Genomic DNA, 24,299 nt, shown 5'->3' on the forward strand with positions numbered 1-24,299 from the left:
GGTCCAGTCTTGAGATAGCGATGGACAACGAAATAGACTGTAAAATTTGTCTAGAATAGTAAAAAGCCATAGCAGGACGTAAATAGGGCTGTGGCTTGAAGATAAACATTCAGTGAATTGATATTCCCATTCTTAGCACTCAGAGGCCTTCTGACACAATACTGTTATATACTGATACTGTTTCAGTTACCATAAGATTTGTTTGGAAGAGAATCTTTCAGACCATCGAATTGTAAGAGAAATTATTTTTTGCAAGACCTCCATCAAACGTTTTTTTATGAGGACAATTTTGTGAATGATAAAATTTAGTGTTATAGTTCATCTTTGTGTCGAGAACTCTTTTAGTTGGCGAAACTCACTTTTTCTTTTTTTTCAATTTGAAGCATCAAATTGATTGATACATAAAGCACACAAAATCTATTTTTTGAGAGTTCCATGTGGCATCCATGGTGGATTACTATGCTATCCTAAAAACAAAAACAACAACCACTGAAAACTGCTGTTGTCACAATTTGTGTCAGTTATCTGGGTCTGCAATAATAAGTGAAAACTCTGAAGATACAGTGTCTTGGTTATTTCATTAAAAGCAATTACTTTCCAAGAGTTTCTCTGCTAGGAGTGTTTTAGGCAAGCCATGTAGTAAACAGGTGAGCAGTACTGAACTTATTGACTTACTGCCGGAATAAAAAAAACTCTATTGAACTTAAAACAATTCAGGTACTTAATAGAAAATTTGTACTAATTTTACAACAATAGTTACCCTCATCTATAATTCACAGAGAATAAGATGAGTATAGAACGATAAATACTTAGCAAAAATACATGCCTCCGTACATAAACTTGGAGTCGTGAAAGTTCGTAGGCAAACTATTGGGGCCATAAAATGTATTTGAACAACCAAAAGTGGCACACTGCTTTCCTTTCTTTTTGGAGAAAAATCAGCTTTATCGAGATTTCGGCTAGGACCATCCATTTTCCTTAAAAATCGAACAATTTTACTGTCCACGTACGAATTTCACCAAAGGCGCTCACGGGGATTTAACACGAGTCAGCCCCAGCCTCGCTCTCACGTGTGTGCGGTTGCATGTCCAATATTGGGCTGGGAATTGTAAAAAGGTCCATTCCGTCATGACTGTTATTGTGCAAGATGATCATCTCACAGCTGGAGCTTGGGCCGCCTGTGGACCCACTGAATTTCGCAAGAATTCGCTAAAATGGACTCGTTACAACAAAGTAAGCGGTCAGACAACAAGCGAGGCACTGTAGAAGTAAGGTGAGCTATTGACTTATTATTCTGGCCGTAAATGGGCCAGAATCAGAAATTCGGTTTGATATTTCCTCTGCAGGAAAACACACAATAGGCATTATATGGTAGTTTGTAATTGTCGTAAAGCAATGTGGTGGACATGGCCTAGGAACGAGGTTGAGTTTTAGTATCGAGTGTATTCAGGCTTGAAGTGCTAGGCCGCGCATAAACGATAACCAAGCTTGTTACAGTTTACACTTATCTTTGGAGTAAAGTTTAAAATATTCATTTAAAGCACAAACCCAATACTGTGAATTGCTTCAGTTGTTAACGTATTGATAAAAAAAAACAACCGTGTGAACATTTCAAGTTTGATGGCTGAATGATTTAATTCCATTAATTTATTCAACTATCTTATGTAAACATTGGCGATGGAATCGATCAGTAGATTACTTCAGCGGACGAAAAACTACACTTTTCTGACAAAAAAAACTTGTGAAAGTCACCGCCACATATCTTTGATTTCAATCAGTCGAAAAACTTGCGGTCCATAAAATGCCTTCTGTTGTATATCGTTCCGAGACAGAGAACTTCAGAGATTTGTTATCAGATGCAAGCGGGAGAAAACCTGGAAAACAAAGATCATCACGTTCTAATGAAAATAAATATTGAGCGGCTGTGAGGCGAAACTTGACTTAGGAGATTTGGCTCGTGCAGGCAGAGAAAGATTTGAATCGCAGCGTTAAAATTTGATGACTTTTGCAACCGGAAATTTGATAGACGCAGAATTCTATTTAGTATTGATTTTATGCAACGCTCGAGCTATGCGGTTATCATTCTTCGGGGTTGAATGGTTACCAAAATTCTAGATTCCTCCGTGACTAAAGCTAAGTCACGATGTGACTTATTCCTTTTCTGATGACTTTGCCGCGGTACTTACGTTAGCCCCCGCATTCCATCTAGCGATTTTAGTATTTCCAATTTGTCGTGCCATCAACTTGTTTCAAAGTCTTAATCTTCATAACTCTTCATGTTAAGTGAACAATGACAAGCACTCAACGGCGATTTTGCTGGAATCCGGCACTCTTAAATTTTTGTTCTAGAGTTTTATTGCGGCTTTCCGAACTGCCTAGATGTAGGGGAAAGGCCGCAAACTGCCATATGCTGTTTATAATGACTAGGGAGATTAAAGTGTCTAGTGACTGGTTTGGATGTGTCCTTGCCGTTTTCTTTCTACGTCGGGAAGGTGTTCTGTCTGAAATAATTAGATAAGGAACTGTCAAGGGAAATCGTGCGTGGGCGTTTGGTTGGAACATCCTGTGACGTTGCGTGATGTTTCATTCATGCTCGCAATATGTGCGTGCGTGCGGGTGTAAATCACAGAAGTATTGATCGGCGTACAATAGGAAACAGCTATTAAAATCAAATTGACAGGAAATAGTTAATCACGAATAAGTAATGTCAATCTTGGTTTTACGTAGTTCAGGCGTGTATTTCCATCGTAGTAGCAGATAAATAACATCTTGGAACAGAAGTTAATGGGAACGATTGAATGTAGAAAGCTCAGATATTGTATGGATCGTAAATTAACGCAAAAAATCAGAAGATACACTGAGTCGTATTGATTGTCGAACCAGCGCTCCGCAGAGATTTTCCTTGGCGCAGTGGAGAATTCTGAAACAACAACCACATTACATTTATAGACCGGAGCGAGATGAAATAATTTTTTCTGACTATTAACTTATACAAATTCGTGCGATAAGTAGTTGAAGAAATTTATAATGGATACTTAACTCCTGAAGCTTAGCCGATCCTCAGCGAATTTACGTGCAGACAAATCCGTATTGGACCAATCTTCACGCTCGGTAGTTTCTTTGTATGGCTACAACTTTTGTTTATACATTTCGGAGAAACTGGCCAATCTATGACGTATGAAGTTAAGAAGGTTTATTGAACGGGATACGCTTGATTTCAGTAAGCTAGATTTGAGAACAGAACCAAAGCAGTTGGGAAGTGGTGGCCATTGTCATCGATATTTGACTTCCAAGCAATGTAAGTAAATCTTAGGCAAATGCACGCAGTTGTTCAAAATTACGATATTTATGAAAATAGCAGCTGTTTTTCAGTGAAGTGCTTTCACCGTGCAAAGCGTAACTCAGTTGCAAGTAATTAATTGCTTGCTGAACTTAACACTATAATGTTTCTTGGAACATAACGATATCTTATGAGATAGGTCGACAAGTGTGTGTTCAAAACCTTTTCATAAACGTGGAGGAACGATTAGATATCGCGAACTCTAAGTCATTTAATTAGTAACTTCTTCGATAAATTAAACAAATCAAAGTGCTCTGTGAGCAAACTCGTGAATTGACACATGATTTTTTAGACTATGTTTAATGTTATCTGGTTTAGGGAATTGATTGTCATATCTAGAGTACGAGCAGTAGTTCAGTGTTCGCTAATGTAGCAAAGAAACAAAGTAACGTTGGGATAAGAAGGCATTACAATTGAAATGATCATGCTATTACATTTGACAAGGTGGATGATGTCATGTGTTTTAAACGTCTATCATTTTTGTTTCTGGTTCAAAAGAAAAGGTTGGAAGTAAATGTGGGTGAAAAGTGAAATTTACTTTCTTTCGTTGTAAATATTAGAAAATCAAGGCAATACTGTCTTAATGAAAACATTAACGATTCCCTCTTTATCAAATGAGACAAACGGGAACGAGTTTTGAGTGATATAACTAAGCCAAGCCTGCCACCGTCATTTTGGATCTCCGCCTGGGTAGATTTAAGTCACGTGCTAGGCAACGTATAATCAATAACAAGATAGAATTTCATTTCAGGCCTATTTATCAATTTTGTGGTGTGTAACTTTCGCATTTTAGTACGTTGTATGTATGTTGAATCTTCAAATTGTCTTGAAACTTAAAAGAAAATTGTTCTTTAAAAATTCACCGAAAATCGGTAGCTAAAATTGTTTGTTTAGGTGTTATTTGATTTTCGTGTTAACTTGTTATTTCGTCAGTCGCCGGCATCTTTTGTTGCTTCACACAGGAAAAACACACGCGACGAAACGTAATGATCAATTTTGTCCTCAATCTCACGCTATAACACAAAAAGCTTTTGAACATCTGTAAACTCCGAGCGCTTCGCAGTAAGTGATATTTTCAATGAATCTTCGGATTTTTTTCAAGTTCAAGGATTGTAAATTACAATTTTATGAAAAACGAAGGTTGTTCTGTTATTTCAGTGTGAATCCTTGCATGCCTGTCAGTCGCTGGCGCCGCTTGTTGAAACTAAAACGAAAAAAAAAACTCTTTTAAGATTATCATTGGCTTCTTTTTCACCCCACCACTATTCTTTGCAACAAAGGTCGCCATTTCGTCTGTTTATTGCTCGCCAAAAACTATCAAATGCACTCAAAAGCCTAAAATCTAAAAAAAGTTTACAGGAATCGACCAATCGAGCGAGCGAGCGAGCGAATGCCATTCCCCACATCGTATCTATAACTCGCTCTTGCGCATGCGCGCAATTCACGAGTTAAAAATGAGTCGTTTGCATCCTGTCGCGGTCGAATGGCAGCGAAAAAGCGTGAATATGCTTGGAAGTTTATTGGGATTCACTGTCTATTGCCGTTCCTTTGAAAGTTAAAAACTGTTTATGGGCCTACACGACTCCTGCTATTCCTCAGTGACAAGTTCCTCTCAGAAAGCCACAGGCGAGATTCAAAGAGAATGGAAGGTGCGTTCTTGTCCAAAATCTACACAATTGGCAGCAATTACACTTACGGCCGATGGCTGTGTGAATAATAATATTTAAGGGGAATCGACCCTTGAAATGCAAACACATTTCAAAAAGACAGAGTCCTTCTAATACACGAACCTTTTTTCGTGTTATCCACTTAAAGGCGTAAATACGTGATTCATTAAATGAGAAGCCTTATGCCTCCTAGTAACGATTTAGTCCTGCTCCACGTTTAATGAAGACGCTTAGTTTCAAATACGCTTAAAGAATAGAGGATACCTAGAATAAGGTTTTCAGAAACATATCTTTGGAGTTATTTTCTGCGGGTGAGAAAGTATACTTATAAGCAAGCTCCAGAGGCTACACAGAGCCTATATTCTGGCCGGATTTGGGGTTCAGAGGGAACGAATTGAAGGCCTTGCGGATTCCAGCAAAATCGCCGTTGAGTGCTTGTCATTGTTCACTTAACATGAAGAGTTATGAAGATTAAGACTTTGAAACAAGTTGATGGCACGACAAATTGGAAATACTAAAATGGCTAGATGGAATGTGGGGGCTAACGTAAGTACCGCGGCAAAGTCAACAGAAAAGGAATAAGTCACATCGTGACTTAGCTTTAGTCACGGAGGAATCTAGAATTTTGGTAACCATTCAACCCCGAAGAATGATAACCGCATAGCTCGAGCGTTGCATAAAATCAATACTAAATAGAATTCTGCGTCTATCAAATTTCCGGTTGCAAAAGTCATCAAATTTTAACGCTGCGATTCAAATCTTTCTCTGCCTGCACGAGCCAAATCTCCTAAGTCAAGTTTCGCCTCACAGCCGCTCAATATTTATTTTCATTAGAACGTGATGATCTTTGTTTTCCAGGTTTTCTCCCGCTTGCATCTGATAACAAATCTCTGAAGTTCTCTGTCTCGGAACGATATACAACAGAAGGCATTTTATGGACCGCAAGTTTTTCGACTGATTGAAATCAAAGATATGTGGCGGTGACTTTCACAAGTTTTTTTGTCAGAAAAGTGTAGTTTTTCGTCCGCTGAAGTAATCTACTGATCGATTCCATCGCCAATGTTTACATAAGATAGTTGAATAAATTAATGGAATTAAATCATTCAGCCATCAAACTTGAAATGTTCACACGGTTGTTTTTTTTTATCAATACGTTAACAACTGAAGCAATTCACAGTATTGGGTTTGTGCTTTAAATGAATATTTTAAACTTTACTCCAAAGATAAGTGTAAACTGTAACAAGCTTGGTTATCGTTTATGCGCGGCCTAGCACTTCAAGCCTGAATACACTCGATACTAAAACTCAACCTCGTTCCTAGGCCATGTCCACCACATTGCTTTACGACAATTACAAACTACCATATAATGCCTATTGTGTGTTTTCCTGCAGAGGAAATATCAAACCGAATTTCTGATTCTGGCCCATTTACGGCCAGAATAATAAGTCAATAGCTCACCTTACTTCTACAGTGCCTCGCTTGTTGTCTGACCGCTTACTTTGTTGTAACGAGTCCATTTTAGCGAATTCTTGCGAAATTCAGTGGGTCCACAGGCGGCCCAAGCTCCAGCTGTGAGATGATCATCTTGCACAATAACAGTCATGACGGAATGGACCTTTTTACAATTCCCAGCCCAATATTGGACATGCAACCGCACACACGTGAGAGCGAGGCTGGGGCTGACTCGTGTTAAATCCCCGTGAGCGCCTTTGGTGAAATTCGTACGTGGACAGTAAAATTGTTCGATTTTTAAGGAAAATGGATGGTCCTAGCCGAAATCTCGATAAAGCTGATTTTTCTCCAAAAAGAAAGGAAAGCAGTGTGCCACTTTTGGTTGTTCAAATACATTTTATGGCCCCAATAGTTTGCCTACGAACTTTCACGACTCCAAGTTTATGTACGGAGGCATGTATTTTTGCTAAGTATTTATCGTTCTATACTCATCTTATTCTCTGTGAATTATAGATGAGGGTAACTATTGTTGTAAAATTAGTACAAATTTTCTATTAAGTACCTGAATTGTTTTAAGTTCAATAGAGTTTTTTTTATTCCGGCAGTAAGTCAATAAGTTCAGTACTGCTCACCTGTTTACTACATGGCTTGCCTAAAACACTCCTAGCAGAGAAACTCTTGGAAAGTAATTGCTTTTAATGAAATAACCAAGACACTGTATCTTCAGAGTTTTCACTTATTATTGCAGACCCAGATAACTGACACAAATTGTGACAACAGCAGTTTTCAGTAGTTGCTGTTTTTGTTTTTAGGATAGCATAGTAATCCACCATGGATGCCACATGGAACTCTCAAAAAATAGATTTTGTGTGCTTTATGTATCAATCAATTTGATGCTTCAAATTGAAAAAAAAGAAAAAGTGAGTTTCGCCAACTAAAAGAGTTCTCGACACAAAGATGAACTATAACACTAAATTTTATCATTCACAAAATTGTCCTCATAAAAAAACGTTTGATAGAAGTCTTGCAAAAAATAATTTCTCTTACAATTCGATGGTCTGAAAGATTCTCTTCCAAACAAATCTTATGGTAACTGAAACAGTATAAAGTAAAAATCTTGATTTGGATATATTTCTCAATCTTTTAAGTGTCTTCTTTACATCTCAAAATTATATTATCATAACATTGATTAACACAATGCAATAGGAACTAGCATAGCAAACCTTTGTGTCAGAAGGCCTCTGAGTGCTAAGAATGGGAATATCAATTCACTGAATGTTTATCTTCAAGCCACAGCCCTATTTACGTCCTGCTATGGCTTTTTACTATTCTAGACAAATTTTACAGTCTATTTCGTTGTCCATCGCTATCTCAAGACTGGACCCCGGTGTATGGCGGCGATTAATTCATTTTGGCATCTCGAGGGTGAAACCTGCTCGGCGCGGAACTCGTGGTGGTCGAAGGAGATCATGCACTACCACCTCTACCACTTTTCTGCATCGTACTAATAATTTCTGCGCCACTCCTTCTCTGGAATCAACATTTTAATCTCCACGGTATCAACGAACGCTTTTCATTCAACTTATTTATAATTTTTATGTATCTCCAATCACCATATTTCCACAAATAGCGTAGCTCCATTTTCTGCATGTAAAACCCACACAAGACCCACAATTCCTCCAATTGCTCTGGCGAAGGGCTGACACTCGAAAGGTCAGCCTTTAACGGCTACGAAACTCGTTTTTGTTTTTCTTTGTTTTTGCTGCCCTCTGCCGCTTTTTGCAAATTCATTACCGACATCGTATTAAAATTACTAGCTTAATAAGTCTGCTCCACGTAACTTATCCCTTTTTTCGCGGATCAAAGCGGGCAAACTCGAGCGGCACTCAGGAAGCCAATTAGAGTACAGAATTCGTTTCCTTATGCCCACGGGCGCTGTCATCCATGTAATAAGGTATTCTATTACTTAAAAAATTGATAGCCATGTAAAGAGAGCTGATTGGTGTTGTTTTAATTACTAAGATATGCTGGAAGATATGAAAGCAAGTTTTATCTTAGTCTAAGATATCTCGTGAGAAGTAACATACATCAATTGTCTATCAGTAAAAGCTCTTAGTTATTCACACATTTACCAAAGACTTCCCTAGAATTTAGGAAAGGTTAACAGAAATCTAATTTTATAGAATTCACATCACGAATGGGGCCTTAAAGTATGTTTGCTAAAAATGGTTTGGTGAACGGGATATGGGCGGGTTGTTATTTGGAGCTTCATTAAAAGAAGATCATTTCCCCGTTGACGTAATTTTAGCTGATTACGAGGTTTATATGATTACGAGGGAAACCGAATATTTCTTGAAAATAACATATCCATTTTTAACATCGAGATATTTTTTAAAAGATTACTGACCACGCTCTGTAAAACTCAAAATTTCTTGAATAGTACTGTTTCAGGCTAAATTCAACAACCAACTTAACTCTAAATGTTCTAAATTTTTTGAGGAGCGAGTTGTTTCTTTCAAATGACATATGACGCTCAAAAAAGACCACAAGCTTAACAGTTGCAGCGAAAAGACTCGTTTGACACGGCTTAATATCTATCAAGCTTTGAAATCTGTGGCGTCATTACCTGAAAGGAAAAAGAAGAGTCAGTTGATATAACTACCTCGGGGCTGATGTATCGCTCGGATAAAGTTCACGTGATGGCTCTCACGCGACTGAATGCGTGTGACCCTAATTAGAATAATCGTATCCCAAGGACACTTTATTCTTTGCTTTTGATAAAATAAAGAAGAAAAAAACTTTGTAAGAAGAACATCTTTTGGTTGAACTTCCCTATCTCAGGCTTGTTATTATATCATTTAATCAACTTTTGACTCACCGTGAAGTGAAAGTGCCTGAGCATTGTGGTATTCGTTCAGCCAAGCCATGGATGGATATGGTGAGCTGAAAGCTTATCTTTCCATACGTAGGATCCTGGCACCAAGCTTAACTTGTAATGACGCTTGGAATGTAACATATGAATGAAATTTGAGATCAAAATCAACGCATTCGGGTATTCGTTTTCCATTTCCACTGACGATACAAGGTTTAAATGTTTTGACTCCTCTTCCTTCTGTTCACAAGGCGATATAGTACTGTTGATCCAGTAGTATCCAAGAAAATTACTATTTCACTGCTCGCGGATAGATGTCTAAGAGTAATTTGCCTTGAAACAGACTAGTGTTCAATTACAAAGGTTTGTAAAGCTTCTTCCTGTATGTACGGCCTGCAAAATCAAATCAAAGTGTAGCTAAATCACATTTCTATTTTAAGAATAGGACGTATGAATTTATCAACGCTCTCTTGACTATGATTTAAGCAGGTCCCGGTATAACTAAGCTATCTGGGCTTTTGATAAGTTCAAGTTTTACTGAAGCTTAGCTTTACTGAACCTTTTGAGGAACCGTGGGTTTACTAAAGCAAATTGGAACGCACCCCTTGAAATCGTTGGAACTAAGTTAAGCTGAAAGAGGACCGGTAAGATATTGCAGACTTACGACGAATTTTCGAAATATTGGCTCACGCGTCATGGATATAAAAGGGAAATTTTCAAATGTCTCTTCTTGTGTGCAAGGTTTCAAGGAAATCTTCAGGTGTTCACAAAATGGAAAAAAAAATTCAGGGATCAAGTATATATCAGGGTATCCAATGTCGCCTGACATGTTTCATAAATTCACGAATTACGTTCACCTTTCAGTAAAATTCACGCGTTACAAGTTAGTTTTTGCCTTCATCACGCGTCACGTATAATAAACCCTTGTAGATGCATATGTTTATTCATACCTTAAGTTTCATCTCGGGAGGTGATTCTCCAGAGGGTCCAGCAAAGGAATACTGTAAAAAGTACGCAGCTCCTGATTGTATTTTGATGCACCACACTTTCTTTCAGTACTTCTATTCCTATTGTCTTCCGGTGGCCTCTTACGCAGGAAGTTTAAAACGGACGCAGATCAGATGTGAGTTAAACTAAAGGTTAACTTTTTTTTTAAAGCCAACAGACCTGAGAGTCACAAGCTCTTCTCTTCTCCTATGATATAATTAAGGGAATCATGAGAGCGACGAAGAAAAAGTCACGAGCGACTGCTTTTCCGTCTGAGGTTTTAACACTCCTTCAAATCAACTTAAAGCAATTGACATTTTCCCGTGATTAGAAGTTGAAGCAACTTAAAAGCTTCCTTGACACTCTCTCTTTGTCGTGCCCTGTTCGAAATTGTAACTGTACCTTTTCAATTTGAAATTGGCTTTGTTTTACTATTGTGGGGAAACGTATGTTTCTAAAATCTGGAATAGGGAATGGAGAATGGGGAAAGGGAAAATAAAATGAAATGGAGAATTGAAAATAGGAAAAGTTTTTTTTCGTTGTTTTGTATTTGTTTGAGATTTACTTTTTATGAAGAGGAACAGATATTTTTCATCGATACCCACGTTCTCTTTCAAAGTCGTTGAGGGGCAAAATTTAAGGAACGAAAACATTTGATGTCAAGGAAAGAAGTGAGTTTTGAGGAACAGATAATGTCCAAGGACAAATATACGAGCATATTTTCGCGCAAAATAGAAGCTATTGTGTTTATTTTCCATCAAATATTTTGCAACGCACGTGAAAGAATGTTTACGAACAGCTAATTGTTTTCTGCGTGGGATATTTTTTGTTGAGTGTTCTCTGGTAAGACTTTATGAATAAACAAATATTTCCCTTCTTCTCGTGGTAACAACCATAAAACGCTCTCCCATCTTGAATTGATTTTAAACGAAGACTTTCCTCAGTGGACGTAAGGTTTGAAAATTGGCGAGTATCACTTGGTAATACCCACGGATATCCCCCAGTTTTAGTTGGGGAATATTTGTTAACTTGATGCGTTTAGACCAGCAAGAATATTTGATGGATCATAATCTAGGACATATTTCGAGCTTAACGTCCACAACGGTAAGTCTTCGTTTAAGATCAATTTAAGGAAGGAGAGCGATTTGTGGTTGTTAAAAAAGAGGAGACATGTTTTCATATTCATAAAATCGTACCAGAGAACACTGAAAAGACAACATCCCACGCAGCGAACAGTTAACTGTTCGTACACTTTTTTTCCCGTGATTAGCAAAAATATTTGAAGGATAATAAACAAAATAGCCTCCATTTAGCGCGAAAATATGCTCGTTCGTTCACACTTCAAGGACGAGATTACTCGTGTTTACAGAAAAACTTTGGAAGTACACTTGCCACCGATAATCATGCAAATTCCCCCCTTGGAAGCCTTATAGATTCATTACCTGCTTGGCGCGTCCCATGGTCGTACAAATAAAATCATTCTTTGATAAAATTTTTCAATTTCGCTGCAGTCGTTAGCTTGAAAAGGCAAGTGCTGAGGTCTCTGACTAAAGAGCAAAATTTCCCACACGACTCACACGCACGTATGTAAACAAGTCAGACAGTTATGATTATTCACAGACGCAGAGCTAATCAAAAAAGTACAAGCTTCGGTCATTTTCTAAAACACGGAATCCCAACAAGAGAAAATATCCTCCTTCCATGTATGTCTCAAATCGATCGGCTGCACTGTTTACATGTGAAGTAACCCACATGAAACTGATAACTGATCGCTCTTTCCAAGAAGCTTCACAACAGTCGACACTTATCTTCACCAACCACAATCTCAACTGCGAGAAATTTCTTTGGATGACAATTTTCTGACGTCTGCATGCCATGTTACTTGCCCCATGCAGACTCTTGTTTAATTCGCTCTTAGTGTTCTGGGTATCCCCAGAGGTAATACGGGGATACCCAAAACTCGGGGTTACCCAAAACACTGTGACACCACTTTTAGTAACATCCCTGGGGAGAGGGATTTATTTTCATTTTTTTTCGTCCACGCACCCAGTATTAAGGTTAATCATTCAAATAAAGGGTTTCGAAAAACTACTGTTACGCTTTATCGATCGATACTGGCTTTCTTAGGCTTAGAGCGCGCGATAGGCCTAGTCAAAGAAATGAAGTTTCACTTCTGTGTACTTAATGGCTTATAACTGCTCTAAACAGAGTCTTATAAAACATATGACAACACGTGATGTCTCTGTTGATCTCACACTCGTTTAATAATTTGTTTGATCGCTTTTCCAAATTCCATCCAGCAAAAGTAAGAGAACGTACATTGAGGTTGCCAGGCACTTTATGACTTAACGGCTACCTTTGCGTCGGTATATAGAAAAATTATTGAATTTTAATTTTAATTTAAAAATTTTAAATATTATTTTTTTTAAACATTATTCCTTCCTTTGTTATAATGCAGTGTTAACTGTTTTCTATCCGGAGATGACAAGGCATGGGTATAGGAAGATCTCACAAGACGACGAAAAAACTCCGCAAAAAGTTGGCTTTGTTTCTTATGTTCTCTTCCTATGGATGAACAGTGTCTTCAGGACAGGTAAAAATCGAGCGTTGGAGCAAAGTGATTTCTTACCTCTTTCAAAAGAAAATAGTACTTCATTCCTAACCCAAAATCTTCAGGAGAACTGGAGGAAGGAAGAGAGAAAATGCCATGAAACTCCGCGAGGACGACCAAAGCTTTGGAAAAGCGTCATAACAACAATCTCTTCTAGGGAACTAATGATCCTCATTTGCATGGGTATTTTTCGCTCATTCTTCCGTATTCCCCTTCCTCTGCTCCTTGGATATCTAATTGCATCGCTGATGTCTTCTGAGCCACAGCAGGAAATGTTCCTCTATGGTTATGCGCTGGCTCTTTTTTTCAGCGCCTTGATGGAAAGAGTGACAGCTCAAATGATTATGTACAGATGTGAATTACTGGGAATAACAATGAGTAGTGCACTTAAAGGTCTTGTTTATCATAAGGTAGGTATCTCACTTATAGAAAATGTAGAGCATGTAATAGTTTAGTCGAAAAGCAAAGGTCTCAACCGAATAACTGTTTTAATAAAAACGCACGCAACTGCTGATGTATACCTCTGTACCTGATGTATAACTCTATACCAACCAGCTTTCATTTGCATTGGTTTAACAACGACCGGAAAACAAAAGTCACTTTCGCTCCAAACAATAACATGATTTACAACTTCATGCCAGTGGATGAATATAAAATAATGAGCGCTGTGTAATTTTCAATGTCCTTCAATAGAAAAGTGGACATTCTGAAAGTTCACAAAGCTTTGCACAGTCTGAAGTAGTCCAAACTGAAACGTTTTCATGTGGAAATTAATCTGTCCGCATTGAGAATGCAAGCGAAAAAAGCATCCATAGCCACTCAGGTCGACTTTTTTTTTTTTTTTTGTAAAATGTGCCATCTTGTTTGATCGCGGACGCGTAAAAGGATTTAAGACAAGATTTCAGCGCTTCAGTTTGGGACCGTGAAGCTAATATGAAAAGTCAGTGACACAAAGACCGCTTAAATTTCCGTACGTACCTTGATGTATATATATCGACCGAATTAAAATAGCTTTTTCGACGGGATATTGGAGTCGCTAGTCGTAGGCTCTTGGACAAACCAATCTTTTTCCGCCATCTCTTCACGGCTCACTCACAGAAAATTTCTTTTCACTTCGCTGACAAATTCATTGACCATATTTGTCGGTTTTGGGTTATGAGCTCGGAACTTCGTCATAAGGTCATAACATGACTCCATACAGCCAATAAGAAGGCTATAAACTCAATATCCGTGCTCAATTTTTACCGAAAAAAAAATTACTCCTCTTTTTTAGACACTTCTACTCAGCAAAGACGCATTGTTCCAGTACACAACAGGAAAAGTGATTGACCTGGTTTCCAACGATGTTCAGCGATTGGAAGGGGAGACTATCAAGTGGATCTTTTTGGGTTCCATTTCATTTATTGAGCTCCTGACTGTACCGTTTTTAATGGTGTATTTCATTGGCTGGCAGTCTCTCATGGGAGTATTCTTTTTGTACCTCCTCCTTCCATATTTCGTCTTACTGTCCCAAGGAGGTGCTGTTCTGCGCTTGCGTACAGCGGCGGTCTCTGACCAACGCATCTCTCTAATGAATCAGATTGTTTCAGGGATACGCACTATCAAAATGCATGCGTGGGAAGATGAATACCGGCAACAAATCAAGAAACCACGAAGGTGTGTAAAGATGTTATGAAACTGATAGTTGTATACTGAACCCAAGTTTTATGCAGGCTGTTTAATGCGCTCTTAGATGAAGTAATGTTGTTCTTGTTCCTACTCGATTCTAATTTTACTTTACTTTACCGCCGTTTCCATATTTCGTGCGAAATGAGTTATCTGGCAGTAATTGGCATAATCTTTTGGTAGCGAATCAAAGAGATCACCAAGAACACCAAGACCACTTAGTATGTATGTCAGTCTCAATTTTTATCAAAACATCCCAATTTTGCTCTTCCTTTTTTTTCAGAGATGAAATTTCCATTATTCGAAAGAAATGTGTTCTACGCGCAGGTGTTTTGGCCCTCAGATTCACTTCGGTTATCATTGCAACACTGCTGTCAGTCATTACCCTTGTGCTGACTGAGGAAACTCTTACGCCAGTCAATGTCTTTGTGTTGGTTTCATTTAACAACATGCTCACATTATGTATCGGCACTTACCTTGGGCTTGCCTTGTTAGAGGGATACGAAGCTTATGCCTCGCTTGGTAGAATAGAAGAATTTCTCCTTTTGAAAAATTTGCGAGTCATTTCAAGCGATCGCTCAAGCCAAAAAGAAACAGAAATTGAAGCTGAAAACCCATCTGAGATGAAGAGAAATTCATTAGATTGCCAGAAAAAACGGAGAGGTCTTTCCACAGCTGATGAATTACAAGATCAAACGTCATTACGTGTGAGAAGATTGGCGTACAAGCAAGCGGAGCGACAAGACTCCTACATTCTTCAAGATATCGAGTTTTGCACTCCTGTTAGTAGTTTAACAGTCATCACCGGGCCAGTTGGTAGTGGGAAATCTACTCTTCTATCAGTGATCGCTGGTGAAGTTCCATGCACACACGGAGAAGTGTCATGCCGAGGAACTTTAGCGTATGTTCCGCAGACGGCTTGGGTATTCTCTGGAACCATACGAGACAACATTTTGTTTGGTCTGTCATACGAGGAGCAAAAGTACACCAGAGTTATTGAAGCTTGCGCTCTAGCTGACGACATCCAGCAGTTTCCTAGCACCGATCAAACAGGCGTCGGCGAGCGCGGTGTTGTTCTGAGCGGAGGCCAGCGGGCTAGGGTAAGTTTAGCACGCGCTGTGTACGCTGATGCAGATCTGTACGTTTTGGATGATCCTCTGAGTGCCGTAGACTTCAAAGTTGGACAACACATATTTGAAAAATGTGTCAAAGAACTACTAGGAAATAAAACTCGGGTGATGGCCTCTCATCACAAGGACCACATAAAAGATGCCGATGAAGTGATCGTGTTATATAAGGGCCGTGTGCTGGAAAGGGGAGGTTTCCTTGAGTTACAAGACAAAGGAATCCTTAATAACACTATTGACCCGCCCCATAAGAAAATTTCAAAAGGAAGTTTAGAAGAGGAATTTGCGAGAGAGGAAGAAGAGAAGGGTGTTGAAGCTGCTGGCAACTTGATTGGAATTGAAAATCCATCGAAAGAAACCAGGAGTCTTCTGACGCCACAAGAAGATCGGGAAATCGGAGTAATTTCTTCCAAGCTTTACTGGAACTATTTTAGAAGCGGACTGTCTACTTGGATGATTTTGGCGATAACCCTTTTCACTATAATTGTCCAAGGTAAGACTTAGAGAGGCTTTTCCAAAGACCTCACTGTGGATCCCTCTACTGCACAAGATTAGCCATAGTTGTTCACATAAAATTTCGACATGGTCACTCGTAAAAGTTTCCGCACCTCGGGCGGTTAATTTGCCTTCAATTTGAGTTCTCATTTGCGATGTGTTGCTTTCTTCTGCTTGGCTATAACCTAATTGCTTGAAGTTAACAACAGTTAATCGAAATGCGCCCGATATAATTACCTTAACATGTACAATGTATTAAAGTATGAGCTAAAAACTTTAAATACTCACCTTGCAAAGAATTTTGGCAAATATTCCGTCATACACTGGAGCCTTTTACGTAGTATTCCAAGTGAGGCTGTTTGCCGTTTTGAAACGTCTTGATGTGCCATGCGGTAGCTTTATGTTTAAGACTGAACTGAGGGAGAACCACAGTTGCTTCACTTCATAGCTTATGAAATATCGATGATAAGAAATAGGGTTTGACATAAATTACGGAAACATGCGGAGCACGCATCTGACACTGGTACTGCACTAGCCAAAAAAATTTGAAAACCTTATCCTTCTCACTTTCATGCATCTTGTACCTAGAAGATCTCAACATTCACATGCAATATGACCATTAAGAAAGGCGCAAAATTCTAAAGTGTATCAGATTTCAGATGAAACGACGGCCATGCCATTTTCTTTTCAGGATTATTGGCTGCTCCTGACGTGTGGCTCTCGTTTTTGACAAAGCAACTTCCTCAAGATCAAAAAGATCGATCGAGCTTAGAAGTCTACGGATGTCTTACTGGAGTAGCACTTATATTTGTCTTAGCACGAACATTTATATTACTCTCCTGCTTTTTGCGATGCTCTGAGCGTCTTCATGACAAGATGGTCGTTGCCATTTTGAAAGCTCCTGTTATGTTCTTTGATTCGAATCCCGTGGGAAGAATCCTTAATCGATTTTCTAAAGATGTTGGTTGGTTGGACGAGCAGTTACCCAAAACGTTTCAGTCAGCGATCGATACAGTTTTACTTGTGTCTGCGTCAATAATCATCCCGACTGTTATGAATCCTTGGCTATTTTTCGTGCTTGTACCGTTGATTGTGGCCGTTATATACTTCTCCACGTATTATTTGAAGACATCCCGGGAGCTTATGAGGTTAGCGTCCATATGTCGTAGTCCAGTATTCTCTAAAATTTCGGAGACCCTTGATGGACTAGACACGATTCGAACCAGAGGGAGACAAAGTGATTTTGTGGAGGAGTTTTACAGGTGGGTTTATTATACTATTTATTATAATTACCTCAATAAGGAGGATACAGTCCCCAGGGTGTGTCACACAGTGCCAAACAGAGGGTACTCAAAAGTTTTCGCCAGCTGGATATTGTTGGTTGTTTGCTTAAAAAAACGTTTACAAGCAAGAGCACCCAGGTCTCTCCCCCTTGCTACGCCCTTGGTCCCCACTTACGAAAAAGGGTAGGAATAAAGTCTACTAAAAGCTCTGACATTTTTTCCCTCTGCTTATTTTGGGAGAAATAAGTGCGATGTCCCAGTGATTAATGGACTTTTTTTCGGTCCCTTAGAAGTTTAATGGACCAAATAACAATACAGCCTCCTCTAATTTTTCTTTTGTATGTGTGTTTTCCTAAAGACATCATGATGTTCTTAATCAAGCAAACATCTTGGTATTGGCCAGTGGGAAATGGATCAGTGTGCGCTTTGAGATTCTTGCATCACTATTTGTTGGTGCAGTGGCTTTAGCAGCTGTTTTGGTATCTCAAGATGCCGGTGTGTATATAATCAATAAACAAAACAAAGCCTAAATCATAAATTTATCTTTAAATTAGTGAACGAAACCTCAATAAAACCAAAGCAGTCACATCAGCTTCTCAGAAATATGGTGATCAGTAAAAAGGCGTATACTTAGTACAAGGCATTCGAATAGACCCGAGAGAATTTTTAGAGCCACTTTAAACAGCACGTTTCCGCATGCGATCCAAACAGGCCTCCATCAAAGCAACTGAAGCGATCCTCATAAAAGAATTTGCCCTTGATGATTAACCCCTACACTGCCTTATATCACCTCCTATGACAAGGTCCAGTGATTAGAAACTTCTTTGACTATTTGATGTGGAAAACCAATTAGTAACTTGTTTGGTAAGATCTAAGTGTCCAATTTTTCGTTCAATCAGCTTTTGCTGGACTTGCCTTGGCCTACGTCGTCGAAAGATTTGGGCCGGCTCAAAACGCCGTAAGAAAAACCGCGGAAGTCGAGAATCTAATGACGTCAGTTGAACGAGTTATTACGTATACCAAGCTTGAGTGTGAGTCTGGATACATAATAGAACGACGACCCCCGGAAAAATGGCCAAGTGAAGGAAATATCATACTTAAAGACGTTTCACTAGCATATTATCCGGGAGGACCGCAGGTGTTGAACAACATCAAACTCAATATCGAAGGAGGAGCAAAGGTCGGTGTTACTGGCCGGACGGGGTCTGGAAAGTCATCTTTTGTGGCAGCTCTAATGCGCATGCCTGAATCGTGTGGTGAAATAATCATTGATGGCATTCCAATAAAGGCAATCAACCTCCAGGAAACTCGACGATGCATATCCGTTCTTGGCCAAAGTCCAGTGCTGTTCAGTGGTTCATTGAGGAAAAATCTCGATCTCACTGAGCAGTTTACCGATGCGGATTTATGGCAAGTTCTACAAGATGTGCAAATGAAAGAGTCAGTAGAAAGTCTTTACGGTCAGCTTGATCACGAACTGTTAGAAAATGGTGCAAATATCAGTGTAGGAGAACGACAGTTGATTTGTTTGGCTCGTGTGCTGTTGCAACGAAACACGATCATCGTTTTGGATGAACCCACTGCAAATGTAGATCCAGAAACAGAAAAAACAATCTGGGGCGTAGTGCGTGAAAAACTGAGAGATTCTACGGTCATTACTATAGCTCATCGATTGAACACCATTCTGGACTGTGACAAAGTTCTATTTTTGAAACATGGAGAGGTAGCAGAGTTCGACAAGTTGGACACATCAATGAACATAGAAGGAAGTGAGTTGGGTGAAATGGCGTGAATTGCAAATAGCAATAGAATGTAAATATACGTAGCTAATTTACTGACTGGACAGTTTTTAGTAAATGTTCTTTATCGTTACGGAAATGGTGGGTGTTTTATGCAAAGCTAATGATGAGTTATCTCTATATTCATAAATTAAGGGAGTATGCATTTAGTCTTGTTCAGTTGTTGGACGAGACTGAGCTGCTGGAGGTTTAAATTCTATTTCATTCTGAGTTGTTATTACCAACAGAGGTATGGTCTTCGATTAATTCGTCCGCTGAACAGATGAGTGTTAAGGTCATTCTTTAGTATTACATTATGTTTCCTCACTGCGCATGATCTGACTCATGCTCGAAGGGCGTCAATTTTGAAAAATTAGGCTTTTTGTTTATGGCTAGACGCCGCTAGAGAGAAATCGTCATTTTCACGAAAACGAAAAACAATGAACTATCGTTTGATTTGTTTTGTTTGATTTTCTGGTGGGTTGATATTGATAAGTGTAAGAGTAAATAAGTCAGCTGATAATGGAAGAAATCAACGTATAAATAGAAGTTAGCGCTTCTCCTTGGGGAGTGTGCGACGTCCTTTTCATTCTTCGAAATTTAAGTTCCCAAAAATAAAAACCACAAAGTAAAGTCTGTTAAGCATTTCAGGGCAGGTTCTATTTCAGTGGAATGACGTTTCTGGCATGTTTAGCAAACGCAAGTAGTATAGTTCTTGGGGCTTTTCACGCATTTTCGCAGCAGTACGATTCTAACACATATTTATCATCTGTCAAGTCTCAGCAAGGATATATTTCCGCTTCTACAACCATTTTGTAAAATCACTGCTCAGCTACTTGAAAAATGGTTTTTATGATAAACATGTTTTGCGCTGGCTTTTTTGCATTATAATCCATAATATATTAATTATATTATAGATCCGTAGAGATGAAAGATTATAAAGTATTAAAATCAAAGAATTTCTATAGTATAAACGCAGAGATATAGATATTAAAATGTTAAAATCAAAGAATTTCTATAGTATAAATGCAAAGAGATAAAGATATTAAAATGTGATAAATTAAAGAAATAATATTGACATACAGCCCACATGATGACGTCATTGAAACATGTTGTCGATTAGGGGCTTTCCTAAAGAAAAAACGCTAAACTTTTTGTGTAAAATTTGCAAAAATATTTGCCTTTGTATTCTGTTGTCTCTGTATTATACATATGATGTCACGCCATCTTGGTGAATGTAACGCTAATCATCAAAACAAGACACTTTAGTAAGCTTGTAGCAGCCTAATTCGTGATTCATGCTTCTGATTATATTCATTTTATGGTACATTTGTTCGTTGTTAAATAATATGATCTTATAATTGACGTGTGCGATGTTTTTGCTGATTACATTCTTTTTGATACCTTTAGCAGTTTTACTGCCTTTGTCATTGTCTTTCATGTAACTGTACATTTTTGATCGTAGTAAGATGAATTTGGCCTCGTATTTAAATTTTCCATGACTTTCTTATGTTTGGAATCCTCTGAATATTCATTATTATCAAATCTGTGTGCTATTGCGGAAGTCTTTGTAAACATCCTTCTTTTCGATTTCATAAGTCAAACTGTCAGTGTTTGAGAATGATAATTTCCTTTTATCATTGTACTTGTCTTTGATATAATAGTTGTGAAATCATACATTAATGTCTTGCTAAGATCCAGAATACACATCCCAATATATGCCGGCCTGTTGAGAGTTTCTTTGATCTTACGCACAGCAACTAAATTTTCATAAAAAGATTTACTGCTGAAAAATGTTGGTTTTGAACTATATTTGACCAAAGTTTTGTTATCAGTGATCAGTTTCAATATAATAAGTCAATATAATGCTTCAACCATAGGGATTGATTAAATTGCAAAACTCTATGTAACTCTCACACTTTCAAACCCAAATCCATGTACAAATGAAGGCTTCTGTAATGAAGGACATACTTTTCTTTGTTAGGTAATGTTGGGATCAACTTTTTAACCTGCCCGATGCTCATACCAGATTTGTCTTTAATTTTTTGACAATATTTTGATAGTATCATCAGACACACTCAGTTTTTCTGCAGCAAGGGGATAATCATTGAGACTATCATGCAATTCTTTTGGATATTCAAGATCAGTTTCAAGTACCAATCCTTTTTTACTGTCGTCAGGATATTTTGCCAGATTTAGTTTGTCAATATTCTTTTCACTCATCCATTTGAATCCTTCCGTTGGTAGGTATTGGCTCATTGTCCAAACACATTGATGTCATTTTGTTTCTCAATTTTTCTGTAATGTTTTATAGAGACCGGAAATCGGACCAGACCAGAATAATCTAAACAATTAATATAATTCTTATCAGTTTTTTAATTCTCTGTGGAGCTTTGTCTTGTGGGTTGAGGTGTGTGATGTGACACCATCGATAACACTCATTGTCTTTATTTTTAAGGTTAATGACACGTTTCATTTCTTTTGTTCTCCAGCTGAGGTGTTGTGTGGAATGTGATGTTTTAACAAGAACAATTGGAAGCAAAACATCTAAGCCCTTAACACGCTTGCAGTGCTTTATTTCTACATATCAGAAATCAAATAAATAGTAATGTGCACATTAAGGATTAAGTTTTCTACTATCGCACTTTCTGTAAACTTTCACTCCAAATGTGAGTTAAGAAACATTTGGTTAGTAACTATCAATAAAAATCCCATCGCAAATGCTAGAATAATTGACTAAATACTTCGGTTTGAAAATACACTATCAATTATTAGACATGCTCGAGGCATAAAAAAGATCTGCCGGAAAAAACTTCCTAACTTCGATAGCCAAAAAACCTTGAACAAAATTTCCCGCTGAGGACTCTAAGCAAGGACAAGCTCAAACACGGCTAGCGATGACAATTATCGTAAAACAGGCCTATTACAACTGTCGAGAACCAACTACTCAAATGGTAAAAATAAATGTGTAGTCTTGCAGCAAATAACAAATCAAGACTCACAAGACTCGCATAATGATTGCAAAATAATCTAACAGGCCTAAACAATTCACAAACATTAAGCCAGAACATTTCTAATTTTAGTAGTTGCCAAAGACCTCTAAATTTAGTAGTTCATAACAACTGACGAGGTGAAAATGAAAAAAACTCAATTTCTTTATTAGCAAAAGACGTCTTCTTAAAGGAAAGAAAGAAAACTATCCTGTTCACACCGAACGCTGGCAAAATCAAGCTGTTTATCAAAACCCTTACTTAAATTGTTTAGATTGCTGGATGTACGGTCGCAATTTTCGATTTAACCGGAATATTATAAGCATCTAGACCTGGCGTTTGACCTCCCGTATCGAACTCGATATTAACTTCAGGGCGAAATATCAGTAGATGCGTGGACCCACCAAAGTGAAACATGCCGAGCTGGTCACCTTTCTTCACTCTATCCTTTTCTTTAACGGTGATTTCGTTGGAGGACACCTCTGACATACCGATTGATACGAAGCACATTAAGCCAATATCGGGATTGTCAGCTTGAATGTAGATAATACCTCTGGCAGCTACTTGGGCTAGGTATCCTTGTGACATGTTGGGCGATGCAGGGTCATTCTGGATGTTGTGGGTAGCAGAATAATAGGAACCATCCACGAGTTCTGTCTTGTAAATGGTGCCCGACACAGGACTGTGCCATCGGTGATAACTAGTGGCACTTAGGAAGGCTTGGTAGACGGTTCCACCATGAAATCGCTTGGCAAGGTCACTCATGTTCAGGATAAAGTCCATTGAGTACCGTTGGTGCTTTATCCAGAAGATGTCCCTGTGTTTCACGGCTGTAGAGATTTGATATGGCGCCGACTCACAAGCATTCGCGACAATGGAATCGTCGTCCGGAGATGCTACTGGACGAATGCCATTACGGAACTCTCTGGTGAAGAAATCATCCCATGAAGTAAAACCGTGATGCTTTTCATTAGGCTTACATTTGAACTCTTTGTCGAAGTTTGGCATTGCTTGCATTGCGTGTTCACCAAACCAACCATGACGAGGATCTTCATTCAACACGTAACAAGAGGCAGAACTGGAAAGAAACTTTCCCCAATAGTTGAGAATACTTTTGAACAACGTGTTGACTTTGTCGTTGAGGAAAGCAGCAAATCCAGCAGTCGTAGCCATCGGCCAGTTCAGGATGACATTGATGGGGAAGCCAACCAAACCAGTTTCGTTGTACTCTGGAGCTGTGGTCATGATGTGATTGATTAAAATAATCATAAGCTGCCAGCAAGGGATCCTTGTCCCTTTCGAACTATCTGAATTGTTCTGTTGCCAGAACATCTGATGGAAGAACATGTTTAACTCGGGGTCGGAGGTGATAGCTTTTAATAATTCTTGAACAGGCGGATGGAGACCGAGGTCTTCCTCTGTACCTTCAGCAACTGTTAGCTGATTTTCGCCTCTAGCTGTCTCTTCATCTTCAGCCGGTGGATGAAGAGCCATCAATAACGCTAACTTATCTTTGGATTTACTTTTGACTTCTGTGATCAGGTTGGCTAACCATTTGTCAAGAACTTTCTGGTCAGAAGGAATCCATTGACCAACACGATAAGGTTTGGAGCTCATGATTATGTTGCATGTAGTTCGCGGCTCGTTTTGCTCGTAAATGGTATACTCCTGTTGAATGTGTCTGGTTTTAACTGCGATATCGATTTGATTGCGCAAGCGCAACTGACACTGGAATGCGTGTGCGTGCAACTCTGCTTGAGAAGCCTTTGTCTGAAAATTGTTCCTGCCTGATAAAGGATAAAAGCGCTTTGTTCAGATGACAGGCATCTTTCATACCCCGACCATCAACAGGTGAAATATCGAAATATTCTTTTTAAACCTTCCTGCTGACAACATCACAATCCAAACAACGCCTTCACACGAAGAATAAAAGCTTGGTTCTTAGCGCACCTGATAAGGTTATTTCATTCCAAGCATCGTCAATCAATGTCAGTTTAGACAAATATAAGATATTACATGCGCCTACGCAAGT

At 38.7% G+C, this 24,299-nt stretch overlaps 2 protein-coding genes, 1 long non-coding RNA gene and 1 pseudogene across 6 annotated transcripts in view; 2 read left to right on the forward strand and 2 right to left on the reverse strand.

The window, feature by feature from the left end:
* LOC113670833 (ATP-binding cassette sub-family C member 4-like) overlaps positions 1-6,605 on the reverse strand; it is a 30,202-nt gene extending 23,597 nt beyond the window's left edge. Inside the window, exon 1 of the mRNA XM_089195492.1 lies at positions 6,466-6,605. The gene's annotated coding sequence lies outside the window, so the exon portion shown is untranslated. The remainder of the gene's footprint in view (positions 1-6,465) is intronic.
* Positions 2,759-19,898, forward strand: LOC113670834 (ATP-binding cassette sub-family C member 4-like). 3 transcript variants are annotated; one of them, XM_089195489.1, is made up of 8 exons: positions 8,852-9,397; positions 10,388-10,454; positions 12,777-13,339; positions 14,203-14,585; positions 14,878-16,214; positions 16,908-17,478; positions 17,858-17,994; positions 18,399-19,898. In XM_089195489.1, exons 1-8 carry the CDS (start codon positions 9,389-9,391, stop codon positions 19,289-19,291), a joined length of 3,960 nt encoding a protein of 1,319 aa, XP_089051615.1. In that variant the 5' UTR covers positions 8,852-9,388; the 3' UTR covers positions 19,292-19,898. The 3 variants fall into 3 exon arrangements, with proteins under 3 accessions (XP_089051614.1, XP_089051615.1, XP_089051616.1); XM_089195490.1 differs by lacking the exon at positions 8,852-9,397 and adding an exon at positions 9,505-9,694; XM_089195488.1 differs by lacking the exons at positions 8,852-9,397; positions 10,388-10,454 and adding an exon at positions 2,759-3,298.
* Positions 4,797-6,134, forward strand: LOC149049878 (uncharacterized). Its single transcript, XR_016183427.1, has 2 exons — positions 4,797-4,989; positions 5,866-6,134. It is a non-coding gene; the product is annotated as an uncharacterized LOC149049878 (long non-coding RNA).
* Positions 19,899-21,836: 1,938 nt separating the features above from the next.
* Positions 21,837-24,198, reverse strand: LOC149049879 (uncharacterized; annotated as a pseudogene). The gene has a single exon (XR_016183428.1). The product of XR_016183428.1 is annotated as an uncharacterized LOC149049879 (transcript).
* Between the last annotated feature and the right edge of the window lie 101 nt (positions 24,199-24,299).

The sequence above is a fragment of the Pocillopora damicornis genome, chromosome 2, assembly GCF_964200805.1.
Source record: "Pocillopora damicornis chromosome 2, jaPocDami1.2, whole genome shotgun sequence".
NCBI classification, from domain to species: domain Eukaryota; kingdom Metazoa; phylum Cnidaria; class Anthozoa; order Scleractinia; family Pocilloporidae; genus Pocillopora; species Pocillopora damicornis.